At 46.9% G+C, this 13,914-nt stretch overlaps 1 protein-coding gene across 3 annotated transcripts in view; it reads right to left on the bottom strand.

Annotated features, from left to right (window-relative positions):
- Positions 1 to 6,828: 6,828 nt before the first annotated feature.
- Positions 6,829 to 13,914, bottom strand: part of SLC37A3 (solute carrier family 37 member 3) — a 25,185-nt gene continuing 18,099 nt past the window's right edge. For all 3 annotated transcript variants that reach the window (XM_054189240.1, XM_054189239.1, XM_054189241.1), the window contains exons 12-15: positions 13,100 to 13,147; positions 11,972 to 12,123; positions 10,162 to 10,227; positions 6,829 to 9,335 (exon numbers count right to left, since the gene is read on the bottom strand). In XM_054189240.1, coding sequence (XP_054045215.1) covers positions 9,243 to 9,335; positions 10,162 to 10,227; positions 11,972 to 12,123; positions 13,100 to 13,147 — 359 coding nt within the window. In that variant the 3' untranslated portion in view covers positions 6,829 to 9,242. The remainder of the gene's footprint in view (positions 9,336 to 10,161; positions 10,228 to 11,971; positions 12,124 to 13,099; positions 13,148 to 13,914) is intronic.

Raw genomic sequence — 13,914 nt, 5'->3', positions numbered from 1 at the left:
CCGCGCGGGGAAGCCACTGAATGAGAAGCCCCGGGGCCAACAAAGCATCCCTTTGTGCCTTCAAACAGGCGCTTCCCAACATCCATCGCTCCTGTCTGCTTGGCAGCGCCGGCGAATCTCAGCCCTCAGCAGCAGGTCACCGTGCAAATCCCTGCCTGGAGGCACCAGCATGGCCATCCGGCGTGGAGGGCTGCTTGCCACCACTCCACCGTGCGCTCCCCGCCTGCGGTGGGGCGGCTCAGAGGCTCAATTTTTCCTTTCTGGAGAAGCCCCTCTCCCCCCATCACTCCCTGCTTTCTCCCATCTTGCCCCACTTCCAGGAGGGCAGGCGGAGGCCGAGGCATCGCAAACAGCTGCTGAGTAAAATCGGAAGCCCAGACCGAAACACGACTAATTTCTAACACATCACAGCCGGCGAGTCATTTTGTTTGCGAGCCTAAAATTGCTCTCCGCCGCTTTCATCCCAGCTTGTTTCAAGGGTGAGTAAGCAGACAGTGGCAGACGCGACTTTCGTTATTCCCGCAGCTTTGAAGTTGTACCATTGCGCTGTGGTTTGCTGCCTGCGTCAGCCCTTTCTCGTGGCACATTTCGAAGAACTCGGCGATGATGCATAGGTGGCCCAGACCGAGCTGAGCTGCAGCTCAGCGTATTCCATTGACGGTATTTCGTGGTGACTCATTTGTTGCCCACCCTCTGTTATTCATTGTTTTTTATCCCGTCATTTTACTTCAATATTCTTGACAATTTCCAGGAAGGCCCAAGAGGTCACGGGCAACGAAAACAGCTTCAAGCTGCAATTGAAGGCCCTTTCTGTTAAACCAGCAGCACATAAGTTAAAGTGGATTTTGTGATGGATATCCTTGAAGAGTAAACAACGCCACTCAAAGAGGGAGAAATATGGAAAAACTGAGCTACAACAGTGTGAGCATTTCATGTATTTATACATGCGGATATACTCATACATATGCAAAAGGCAAACACAGAAACACGCATCTATTACACAAGAAAGTGAAACTTCCTGCATTTTCAAATGACTCATTTAAAACGGCTTATTACAGGGGTATTTTTTATATTTAAAAACACAGCATTTGCACACATTTTTGAGAGACAATTGTATGTTTTATTTCCATCCCAGGTTAAACTGCTATGGCACATTTTTTCCCTGCCGCTCCAGCACTCCATCTTTTTCATCTGCGTTTCTACATTTGAACAGCTGAACATCAACAAGATTCTTTGCGCAGCATGAAGCAGCACGGTTTGAATGCATTTACACGGACAGGTTCAAATTCTACGTTTAATTCCGGTGCCAAAGGTTTAGGGCTCGAGATAAATCACTCTTTCCCCTTGCGAGAGGCTGACGGCGTTTATGGCTCGTCTCGGAGTCCAAGGGCCTGGGCTGAGACGAGAGGCCGGGGAGGGAGGGGGGCGATGCCCCACATCCAGCGCCGCGGAAGGCGAGGGGGGGCTCTGGCAGCCAGGAGAGGAACTGCCAGATTCGGTTCCCAGCAGTGCTCGGCTCTCTTGGGTAACCTCGGATGCGTCATTTAGCCTCCCGCTGACTCAGTTCCTCATTTGTACCGTGGAAATAACACCACTTCTTTATTTCGTAGGAGTTTTGGGCAGATAAATATCTTTTAATTCAGAATCAGAATCCACTCAAGAAGCGTAACTAAAATAGAGATCTGTTGCGATCTAAAGAAATGACACGAGCGAGGGCTGGGAGGAAGGAACAAGACGTATGGTACAAAGGTGGGGAGCTCTCTGAACCGAGCTGATATCTCGTATCACCTCAGGATAGTTCAGAGCAAGAGCCTTGACTCCCGGTACAGCATGGAAAATTCCAGGGACCGGTTTCCCCTTTTCCCCGAAGAATTAACGTTCGCTTTGTAGATGCAGTTTCCCCTCTCGCCCTACCACACTCGTCAGGGCTTGGCCATGAGCTGAAGCACAGGAGAGATGCAGATCCTGGGTTAGGCTCTCGCTTCCCGGGAGCTCCTTGGGTGCCTTTGGAGGCTCCACAGTGCCTTCCCCTCCTGGTTATGAAGGACCAGCCACACGGCTCTCACATCCCTGCCAGGGGCTGCTCGGTCACCCGGGGAGGGAGCTGAAACACGGCACCTCTCCCCACGAGTCTGGTGCACCCTCTGTCCCCCCACAGCTGCAGGGGACCCCACCTGAGTCCCCCCACTGGATGGGCATTCGAACCCCTGGGCCGTCCCAGACCTTCCAAACGACATCATGTTTTGGCATGTCAAATGTCGGCGTGACCCAGATTCTTCTACCTGCCTGGTAGGTAGAAGGTGGGGTGGCACGGTCAAGACGGCTCTGCATCTGACACCCAGGGGGAGCGGAGCAGGGCTAGCTGGGCCAGCGTGCCTCACCGCTTCGTGCTCTGCATCGCCACCCCATCACGTAGACGTGGTAACTACCGCAGAGGGACGCGCATGGCCGGATGAAACATTCAGACGAGCGACTTCGTCCCCGGCACGAACGTTTTGCTCCAGGCACGATGTGGCTGACCAACCACCCCCCTCCATCCTCGACACATTGTGGTGGGTGAGCCAGAGGAGGTAACAGTACTTCTCTTTTTTTTCACAGAAGACAAAGCTGCGGAAGACACCGATTCCCATGGCAACAAAGGCAGAGAAGAGGTGTCCCAAGATGTGATTTGCTGTCATCATACCCACCTCGCGGCAGATAAGGACAAGCAATAGCTCTGAAAGGAACTGTTTCCATGGGACCCTTCCCAGCGAGCGCAGGCGATGACAGCCCGGCCGTCTGCCACGGCTTTCAGCGTGGAACGGGTCTGACTGGCAGAGAGCGGCAAAGGCAGCCTGCCTCCCTCATCCTCCTGCGAGGAACGGTGCCCTCCTCACTCCCCTCGAAGCCCGCCTAACCCTGAACAAGCCACGCTGCCGCTCGCTCATCCACTTACCCAGGCAATTACACTGGGATAGCAGCCTGCAGAGAGCCACGCTCAACTTCGCAGCTAAACATCCTCCTGGGTATTTTTTTTAACCCATGGAGCGCTACCTTAAGCTATGCTGAAAGCTCCTTACAGAGCACACATTTATACTTTGGTAGCACGTGCAATGCAAGCGCATTTCCTTCCGACACTTTCATTTATCACACTCCTCCCCTCCCACCCCTGCCCCTTCGGTTCCCCGGGGAAAGTTAGTGAAATTTATGCAGGAACAAAGTCACCTTGAGCTTTAATCCACACCCTAGCAGGAGGAATAGTCTGTCGGCAATCACATCCACCCACTCTGCAACTGCGTGACAATGCTCACTTTGTTAGCACAGAAAATACTGGCTCCTTTTCTAGTCCTGGAGACAAGCTACCACAAAGGCTGGAGCAAAGAAAATGGACTGGGGAGAGAGGAGGGGGGAAACCGGCCCTGCACATTTGAGACTGAATGGGTAATGTGAGGTGAAACAGTGGAAGCGGGAAGAAAAGAGCAAGTCTGGCAAAGCAAGACCTTGACTTATGATAAACCTCCCCAAAGCGACTCCCTGCTCCCTTCCTAAGAAGAGAAGGCAGCTGAGAAAACCGCAGTCAGCGAAGTCGCAGAAGACGGGCAGAGATCCCCGTCCAGCTGATAGCAAAACAGCAGCCAAAAGAAGTGGCAAAGTACAGCAGAACCAGGCACATAAAACAATCATCTGGATTTCGCCATCTGGGAGCAAAGGCCAGAGTCCCTCAGAACCAGGCTGGCACCCAGCTGCTGGGGCCATGGCTCCACGTTCCCCCGACGCTCTCCTCCTCCTTCCCTCAGGGAAACCAGCCCTGACGCTGAGCACGCAGGACTAAGATGGTGGGTTATTTTAGAAAAGGGCCTAGGCAACGCAGACGCGCACAGAAACAAAGCTCAGCAGTGAAAAGCCACCTCCAGCGGAGACCTTGCCAGCCCTGCACGCTTGCTCACCTGAGGTTTCGGAGGCGTGCGCTAATTCAGACATCCCTTGTGCTGGCGCAACGCTGCCGCACGCCTGCTGTCGCGGGCAGGGCTCCCACCTCTGCATCTCTCCTGGCCTAACAGCTCCTTGGCATTCAACAGCAGGAACCGCAGCCGTGTGTTCCCGTCTGTCCTACTTGTTGCCACGCCGCGATAAGCACGTCCTGGGATGAACCTGCTTCTTCTGACTGGAAGAAATGAAACATTAATATTCCCAGAAGGATGCCAGAGTTACAGCAAAGGGCAAGGAGGATGAAGGAGAGGTGAGCAGAGAGTGGAGCCAGTCCCGATGAAACTGCCTCTCGGATACTCCCATCCTTCTGGCTGAATAGCGCTGTCAGCTATTACCCAATTGCTTTGTCATTTTTGGCACTCGCTGCAGGCAGGCGCCAGCTTTTGTCAGCCCAATGTCGCTTTTCTCTGCCAGGCACCCCAGAGCGGATGAGCGAGTTTCTGGAAACTGGTCCCACCTGACAAACGGGGAAAAAGAGCGAGGATGTAGGTCTCCCGGTGTAGGAGCTCTCTGAGCTGAAACTCTCTGAGTGTTGAAATCCAGGAGCCCAGAGACATCGACCCATCCCGAATCCCCAATAGTTTGCTTACCACACTATAAGGAAAGAAGATTTAAATAGCACACCTGAGTAATCTTATCCTCATCCACTGTTATTCCACTGGCACACACTGGATTATATTGTTACTTATGTGGCCCACAAGGACAAGAGGTGGCGGTGGATGGATTTCCCATCATTGGCAACTGAGCAAGAACACCAATGGACACGGACTTCACCAATCCACCTAGAGGTCCATCAACTGCCACCTGCTGCTTTAGAACCATTCCGAAACAAGATAGGTTGTTCCCAGTTTACCTGAGCTTCTGTAATCTCAGTAGCACTCTTGGTAGAAATCTTCCTTCTCCTGACAATTATCTTAAACCTAACAAGAAAGCCTCAAAGCTTGCTTTCTGCCCTTGTGCTCCAGGAGTACATTTTGATTTGCCCACTGCATCTGTTTTCATACACACCGGCACTCTGTTGCAGAGGTGGTCAAAGGAGACATTCCAGGAGAACCACCGGAGATCTGGCTGTACAGAGACACAATCGCCAATGCAAGAGAACCAAAGGGAACATTCACAGCAATTGCCCAAATTCTTCTTCTTTGCATTACTGTAAAAACTCATCTAAGCAACTCTCATTTAGCAAAGGCTTTAATAGAACCAAGGTGCTTTCACAGGCCTGTACGTAACGCACACCCCCCAAGATCCAACCCCACAAAATGGTCTAAGAGCTTGTATTTACAGCCTTTGGAGAATGGTAGGCTGTTTTAGTAAAAGGATTAGATAAGGCTTGACAAAGATGTAGGAAGGTGGCCACGCTGTGCCTTAGAAAACTTCTGCAACACAGAACCCAAAACACCCCTGTAGGCACTTTCAGTTAGAAAAGAAGGGGGGAGAAATTGCAAATAGTTTTGGCAGAGCACTTTGGCCACCGCTGGATAGAGGGCAAAATTCCACAGAGTGTAATCAGTGGTGTCTGAGACATCCCTGAACAGCTAGTGCTTCTACTGGTGAGATCGGTGGGACCATCTCAAAATAGGCACTTTCTCCTTTTATCGCGGGAAGAAAACAATAACCCTTAAAATATGCTGCTGCTGCTGCTTCTCCTCCCCCTTTTCCTGCAGAAGGGAAAGCTGCTCTTCTGGGTTTGGTGAGGACAAGAAGCTCACGCGCTCTCTAAGGCAGCCCTGGACTTAGAGCAGAAGCCCAATTCTCCCTCCTTTGGAGAGCAGTCGTAACTGCCACCAGGCCGACTTGTCACCAGGCCATTGGGTTCCAGGCCTCTGATGCATCAGGATGCAGTAGCATTGCTTGTAGGGCACCTATTGCAAGGACCTTCCTTGATACGGAAAAGCATTATGGGGCTGAAGCACACCTTTCCTTTCATAACCAATTCGGTCAGTCAGTCTGTCACGTCCTGGGCTACAGCCAAACGCCCAGAGACGAGTTCCTAATGCACTTCCTTTGTGCTCTGAAGTAACTCCGGCACTTCTGCTTGCCCAAACATTGGGCTCTGGAGATCACCTTTGCAGTGGTGGTGATGGGGGCTGCTACTATCAGCATTTTCAAATAGATACTCAGGCAAAGCTCTACTCCTTAGAGTACTTCCAGAGTAGGCTGGAAAATTCCTCCAGTAGGAAAAAAAAAAAAAAAGTGACAGAAAAGGGGTAAAAGTATGAATTGTTACTTTGCTTGAGGAACAGCCTCATAGCGCCACCAAACCAGTTGGAGTTGAGGGACCAGAACCTGCAGGCATGGGGATTTCTCCACCAATCCAGTATTGTGCTCAACTCCAAATTTACGGTGAAGTGTAACACACAAACACAATTACAAAGTTCCCCACTGCGTCCATTTAAACACAGCTAAGTGTAGGTGTGGATTTGTGTTTAAAGAAACAAGCCACCGGAGAGAAGGCACAGCAGGGCCAGCAGCCACATGGCACTTTTAATTTCAGGTGAAGAACACCTGACTTCTACATGCAGATCAACAAATAAATAAATAAAACCAAGTATATACTCTGGCTTCTTCATTTAAGACCATTAATTACACTGTTATGGGCATGTCTGTAGGGGACTCTCACAAAGCTGCTCGCGAGAGTCCCCTAAGGGAGAGTGACAAACCACAGCATGTGGGAACACAGTCCCTTGTTAGGTTGGGATGAGGGTTTGGTTTCAGTGTTAGCCAGGGCTCCGGCCTTCACAGCAGCTGAGTAAAAAGCAGCTGTTAGAGCTAGGCCTATAATGAGGAGGGAGAAAAAACACGCTCAGCAGAACCACATTGAGAAGAGTGGAACGAAGCACACAGAGGAATTAGCCCAGATCAAGTCAAAGTAAATTTATTCATGTGACATCAGTTTGGACATGATCACATTGAAAACCTTTCTCCATCTGAGCACCTTGAGGAAATACACAGAACCAAAAAATCCAGGACAACAACAACAAAACAATCCTGAAGTCCTCAGCGTGCCAAGCTAATTGAGGGTGGCTTCAAAGCACAGCCGCTCGCTTACATGTGAGCTGCTGGGCAGCTTGTGTTTGCGGCGCTCACAACGCATCTGACACTTCTCGAGAGGGGACAGAACTGTTTACAGGAAACCATTTGTCACTGGGGCTTGCCTCTCCTCCTCCCCCCAGCCCCAGCGACGTCCCTTTCCCACCCCACCTTTCATCAGAAGCTTATCTAGTGGCCAGATGACCGGCCAAAAAGCTCATCCAGGTTGGAATTTGAAACCACGGATTCTCAGACACGGTGGCTAGGGCAAACGGTGCCACCATCAATTTTAGAACTAAATTTCAGGGGGTTTTGATTCTATTTGTACAGGGGCTAATGAGTAGCTTGGGATGTGAACACTAACCCCAGGGCATAATTCTAAGAACAGGATGACAGATTACCAGTCTCCTGCTCTAATTATACAGGCAAAAATTGGAATGGGAAATGAGAAGAGACAAGAACAGGATTCAGGTCCCTCATCAGCTTAATGGCATCGCTTTCCCAAGCATTAAAATTTTTCAAGGGTTAGCAAAAAAGGCAAGAATCACCTCCACCAAGAAAGAAAGAGACTCTCTCTCTCTCTCAAAAAAAAAAAAAAAAAAGTATAAAATGGAGCAACTGAGTTTCACAGTAAGCAAAGCTGTGCACAGAGCCGTCACTGCAGAAGCAGCAATCACCAAACAACCGTTCGATACAGTAGAACCGTAAGGCACTAATAATGTTCCACTCATTACAATCAGCACGTGACTAAAAATTGACATTCATAAATTTAAAAAATAAAATAAAATCACTGTACACTTTAAAAAGGCAACTTTTCCCATTTAAAAAGTTTCAAATTTTTAGCTCCAAGAACCTTCCTGCCCGCATGACTAGTTAGATTGAGCGTTTGATCAGAAATTCTGCTGGTTAACGCATGCCTATTACAATGAAACATCCCACGGCATAAGCAGAAAACAATCTGTTGAGAAAGTTACTCAACGATCCCATTAACATCACCAACAAATGTTAGAGGTGTCAGTCGGTCACCCTGCTTACCGCAGTACTGCAAAACACTCAAATACCACCACGCTAAGTGCAGTCACATGTTTTTTAGTGCTGACTTGCATCTACCTTTCTCTTCAAGATACAACTGAACCTTTAAAACCCTAGAGCTTGAGGTCCCCTGTGCAGCCACAGGCAGAGGAGCACAGGGAAAGACAGCAGCACTTGCTCACGGATGCTATTCCACAAGTACACTGCAGTCCCTGTCTGGAAGCCCATGTCCGAGAGCAGCCAGGTCCCTTAAAATTCCTTTAATTCCATTCTGGTTCTCCTTTGCCGGAGATGAGCAATTGCCCAATGAGTATGAAATCAGTGACACCAGTTTCCTTCAGAGGGCCACCCGACAGCCCCATTTTGGTCAGTATTGATCAGAGTTCAAATAACAAAGCAGTAGCGAAAGTATTTGTGTCCCATTAGTGATCCCCAAAGCCATCCTTTAGACACAAAGGATCTATTAAGGCTTATTCTCAGAGATCACAGTAAAAGTATTGCACACTATTTGTCTGCTTAAATAGTTAAAAACTGAAATCTCCTTTCCCAGAGATTAGTAATATTATTATTATTAAAAAAATGCTAAAAACAAATACGGAGGTAACTTCTCCATGTGTATCTACTGGAATATGTGACAGTTAATAGCTAAGGATAGCAGAGGTCCGTCAGTGTAGAGATTTAGCAACAGTATTTTTTAAACAACCGGACAGCGCAAGTTCCAAATAATTTTGCCCCTTCTAAAAGCTAAAGCGATCGTAAACTTCGACTACCCATGAAATGCACTGTATGATTTCACTGGCACAACAGAGCATCAAAATGCATTGCAAGACAGCCTCTCCACCGTCAGTTTTAAACAGTTGACCTTTGGTCAGGACATCCAGAAATAAATAAGAAAGGGTATAGCAGTGAGACCACCCAACAGAAGACCTTAGTGTGACTGCTGACATGGAAGAGTCTGGTAGGCCGGGACAATCCCGGCCAAGTCCTGTGGATTGTCTAGCTTAGGTCGGCAAGCTCCAGGATGCGGGTGGTCTCAGGACGGGTATTTGGTACTTCACTATTGAGCTTGCAAAGGCAGGTCAATCGAAGTCTTGCAGAGCCATTTTGAATTAGTCCAAACCTGGAGGATGTAAGAAACAAGTCTCCCAGAGTTTTGATTAGTGTCCCAGCTGTCAGGTCCGTACAACAGTCCTTCCAGAGGCAAGAAGTCATCACTCGGCCAGCATTCGCAGGCGCCGCTCATGCAGAAGCAATTTGACCTCCCTCACTATTAATGGTGAAATGAACAGGATTGTTGAACTCGTCTGTGAAAAGAAGCATATCCAGCACAATTAGCACAGAGCAACCATAGCTGCTGCCATCCTGTGCTCCAATGTCCATTCAAGGCCTCCTCAGAAAGATACAGGCTAAAAGAAGCGATGACAAAGTGGCACCGCAGATGGAAGGACTGAGCTTGCTCATGCAAAGATGACCTCTTCACCTCCTCAACAGCCTTCCTCCTGGCCACCTCTGCTGCTTACCAAAGTGGCCTTTTCCCTTGCCAGCACAGATACAAAGACAATTCCTGGCACTTCCAGCAGGGAAGAACAGGTGAATCGTACAGCATTCACCACTGTGGCACACTGATGAGATCAGGGCCTGAACAGTCTTCTTCCCCAGGGGTATACCAGGGCAAGGCATTTTCATTTTAGTTTCAAGATCCTCATCACTCCTTCCACTAATCTTCAAGGCCTAACAAGCAAGCAGCTTAACTTCAGCTCCCTGAAAATATTAGGAACTACGTATCATGGAAATGAAGGAGGTAAAAGTTCTGCCTTAGAAGTCAGTCAGGTGGTACGAGCTTTCGGAAACACGCATAGGTACTTCAATGCAAGTATTTGTGTGCCTTCTGCCACAATCTCAGTTCCTGTTGGGCAGCGTGACTTTAAAGGATCCAAAATGAACCCAGTTGATTCAGACACCCTGAGGCAAAGGCACACTAGAGACAACTTTGAGAACGGCATCAGAGTTCGCAGCTGCTGCAGAAATAGACTGCATGTCTAAACCATAATTTTCAGGCTCTCGCACAAAAACTTTCCATTGCAAATTGAACTTTGACAAAGAATTTTTTAAAAAAGGGTGATTTCTTACCATTAGAATAAAGAAGTAGAAAACCCACATCCATCCCAGGTTCTCCTGGATCAAAGACACTAGATACTAAAAAAGAAACGGTGAAAAAAAATTATTCAAACTGGGAAGATAAGCATGACTTACAGGCATTACTCTTTCATTTTCTAGAACTTGTGGGCTGTTAACACTCCATACAGAGCTGATCACAAAACCTTCCAGCTGATCTTTTCCTGTCAGAAGAGATGACTCAGGACAGCAGCCTTTCTGTATAAAGCCTACAGTCTCAGCAAAGCGGAGATACCATCCTGAAGCTTTACACTAATTCACAGCAACATAAAGACAGAACAGAACTACAGTTTCAAAGGGTGACAAATTGACTCCACTGAATACAAGGTTTTTGCGCAGAACACTGGGACATAAGTGGATGTAAGTACTCTCAGAAGAACTAAAAGCTCTAGAATGGCTTATAAATTACACAGGACGCATTTTCAAGAGCTACGAACCACGAACTACTTAACCCTTCATCGTAGGCTAGACACTTGAGACTACAGTCTGTTCTGAACTGCATCCTAGTTCAATAGGACTACACAGGCTACAAAATAAAATTGTATATTCAGATGCTGTACAAGGGCCCCCCTTCTTCTAATATACCCACTACTGGGTATATTAGCACAAAACAGGATCTGAATTTCTAACATGTTCATTGTGCGCTGGCTGCTATTCACACACCCCCAGAATGACATCATGCTTGTCTCTGTTGAAATAAATGCAATGTTAGAATGGGAGGCAGGTGGAATTTTTCAGAACTAAAGACCCAATTTTTATGATGACGTTAAGTTTGAATGGTATGTGTGGGGGAAGACAGAAACACTGTAGACAATGTAAGAAGAACATTGAGTGTAACACTGCACTTTAAGATGTCCACAAAGCACTTGTAATTTTCCCTGTTTAAAGGAGATAAGCAACATCTTTCCTACAAAACAGACACTGAACGATTGTATTTATCAGGCAATCAACGTCAAGTACAAACCTAAATCCCTTTCCAGAAAAGAAACTTGTATGCCTTGCCTGCATCCTTGGTATTTTACGAGCTCTAGAGGATGCCTGGAATAGAACTGGCTCCGATCTTGCTACTAAATCCTCCCCTCCCCAAAGCACCACTGTGTTCTTCCACATAGTTAATGCTTGTATTTGAGAAGAAAGAATGTCCCCAAGTGGGCACACTGTCAGCTTCCTTTTCTGCAACAGCCTAGCCTTCAGACCTGTGGCAGCATACTGTAAGGACTGTCGAAGCAAGTGGTGCCGGATTTACAAGGTGTAAAAGACATCCACAGATAAAAAGGGGAACCACAAATAAGAACAAATTTTAAATTACTTTGTAAACACTGTAACATTCATAATAGGTATTCTAATTTTACTTGATTATACAAGTAAACTTTTCTGTAAGCCAAGGTTTTGCTATTACCTTTGAACAAAAAATCCCAAACAAAACTTCAAAATATTTTATTTTCACTCTTTGTGAAGCTGACCTTTACTTGCTTTTTGGAGTTCAGGATATGCAAGTCTCTAAAATTCATTTGAATTATGAAAGTGCCATGACATTAACACCATGAATAGTTAGTTTAGCTTGTAAATTGTGTCCGCTGGAAGCTTAAGATGTACATGTTCCCTTGGTAGTTTCTTAAATAATTTCTTTAAAAACCAAAACTCAACCCTCTGTTTCCTTCTCTCTCTCCACGCAACTTTGAATTGAGGAATGAGCTGACATCTCTAACCACAACAGACTCTCTGCCTCCTTCCCCAGACCTCTGTTTTCCTTTGGTAGCCTCACCTGGCCCACTGCAGCACCAATACTGCCAGTTCCATCCACAATTCCCGTGACCGTTGCCAGAGCCTCGCTGCTGCCTCTCACCAGATCCTGGCGCCCCAGGTCAGCAGAAATTGCAGAACTGATCATGTTAGAAGGGCCTCCGATGAAAAATCCTGGAAATGCCAAGAAAACAGCCTTGGTGCAAAAGAAGCACGAGGACAGGTTCTCAACAGAATATCTTCGAAACACAGGAGATGTTTTTTCCACCAGGCAAACTCAGGAAAAGGCTTAAGTCTAGGGACAGCGTTCACAGACTAATTGTAGGTAGAAATGTACGCTCACAGCTGAAGCATATGGTCATGGCACACCTTGTGCACCTGGAGGAAGCACACAGAAATTGCCAACAAGTGTATTTTTATCCAACAGCGAAACCGAGGTAATGAGCTGTAGCACGCTCTGCAAGAAGAGCCAGGACACACCAAACTGAATACAGAAAGTTACTTTTGAACAGCATGCCTATGCAAACCCTCAACACGAAGCAGATTTAGACACATTTCTACTTTGGAGTAGTACACCCCCCCCATGCTACTGCTTCAGTCTCCAGGGACTGGTGAAGGAAAAAAAATGCAACAGGACAGAGAGTTCTGAAGTAGGAGTGTTTGAAAAGAAAGACTCTATTCATGCAGGCTAATCTTAATTCCATAACACAGCATAGTATGTCTGGTAGCACACAAAGCTTGTGACCCCCCACAATACACAGGGCATTTGGGGTTCTGACAAACACCCTCAAATTTGAGCTGCAACTCATGACTTTGCCATATATGCCACATACACACTTCCTCAGACACCAGATCACTGCTAAGTATTTTGGCATAAATCTGTCCTCATCATATTGAGCCAAGGCAGACCCCTTTAGTTCCAAGCCATTATTCTATAGTCTATATTCTACACCTCCCTCCGTAAGGTAGTTTTTCTACGGCTGTATTCCAAAAGTAACAGAAATTGGGCCTCAGCTTTCACTCTTTCTGCAAAACCAGCAGATATGGCAGCGCACACAAATGCATTACCACCACCTGAGGCTGGTGTAACTGATTTTTCTGCAACATATATATATGTCTACTAGCATAACACTGGCATTCGATAAGATACCTGTAATTGCCATGATCACCGCATTGATAGGTTTGCTGTTTGGAGAACCTGCAAGAGAAAGACCAGATGACTGTAAATAAAACAAATGAACTTGAGAAAGCCACTTATTTAGGATCAGAAAGAATCACAGAATGGTAGGGGTTGGAAGGGACCTTCAGAGATCATCTAGTCCGACCCCTCTGCCAAAGCAGGTTCATGTAGAGCAGGTTGGACAGGAACTCATCCAGGAGGGTTTTGAATATCTCCAGGGAAGGAGACTCCACCACCTCTCTGGGCATGCAAACATCCAGTTTGAACTGCCTGTTCAATTAACTACATAGCGACAACAGTAACTTCTATTTGACTAGAGACTTCTACAGAGATTAGTCTTACTGCAAAGGCATTTAGAGACTAAAGACCCAGAAGTTTCCTGACAGCACTTTACAGTAGAAAAGTCACCTTTGCCATTAAAATGTTTTTTGTCCTATTTTCATATCAGATTTGCCTAGCTCTGGGTTCTAGCCCTTGTTATGCCTCTTTCCGCAACACACAGCTTGCATTTACTCTCCTTGAAAGTCCATTTGAATAGTAAGAATATCCTCCCTCTGTCTCTCTGGGGTAGCTAGGCTCAACTCAAACTCTCCCACTATGAAGTATTCAGCACTTGAATCACTCCTTCCACTCATTCAGAAGTTTCCAAAATCTTTTCTAAAGTACAGAGATTCGATCTGGAGGTAGTAATCCAGCAACTGCCTAAACAATGTTGCACAATAAAGTAAAAAAATGCAAAACCCCATATCCTAATTCCTTCTTACAAAGCTTCAAACCAGGACACA

The sequence above is a fragment of the Rissa tridactyla genome, chromosome 1, assembly GCF_028500815.1.
Source record: "Rissa tridactyla isolate bRisTri1 chromosome 1, bRisTri1.patW.cur.20221130, whole genome shotgun sequence".
NCBI classification, from domain to species: Eukaryota; Metazoa; Chordata; class Aves; order Charadriiformes; family Laridae; genus Rissa; species Rissa tridactyla.
This window is presented reverse-complemented; position numbering and strand designations above follow the sequence as displayed.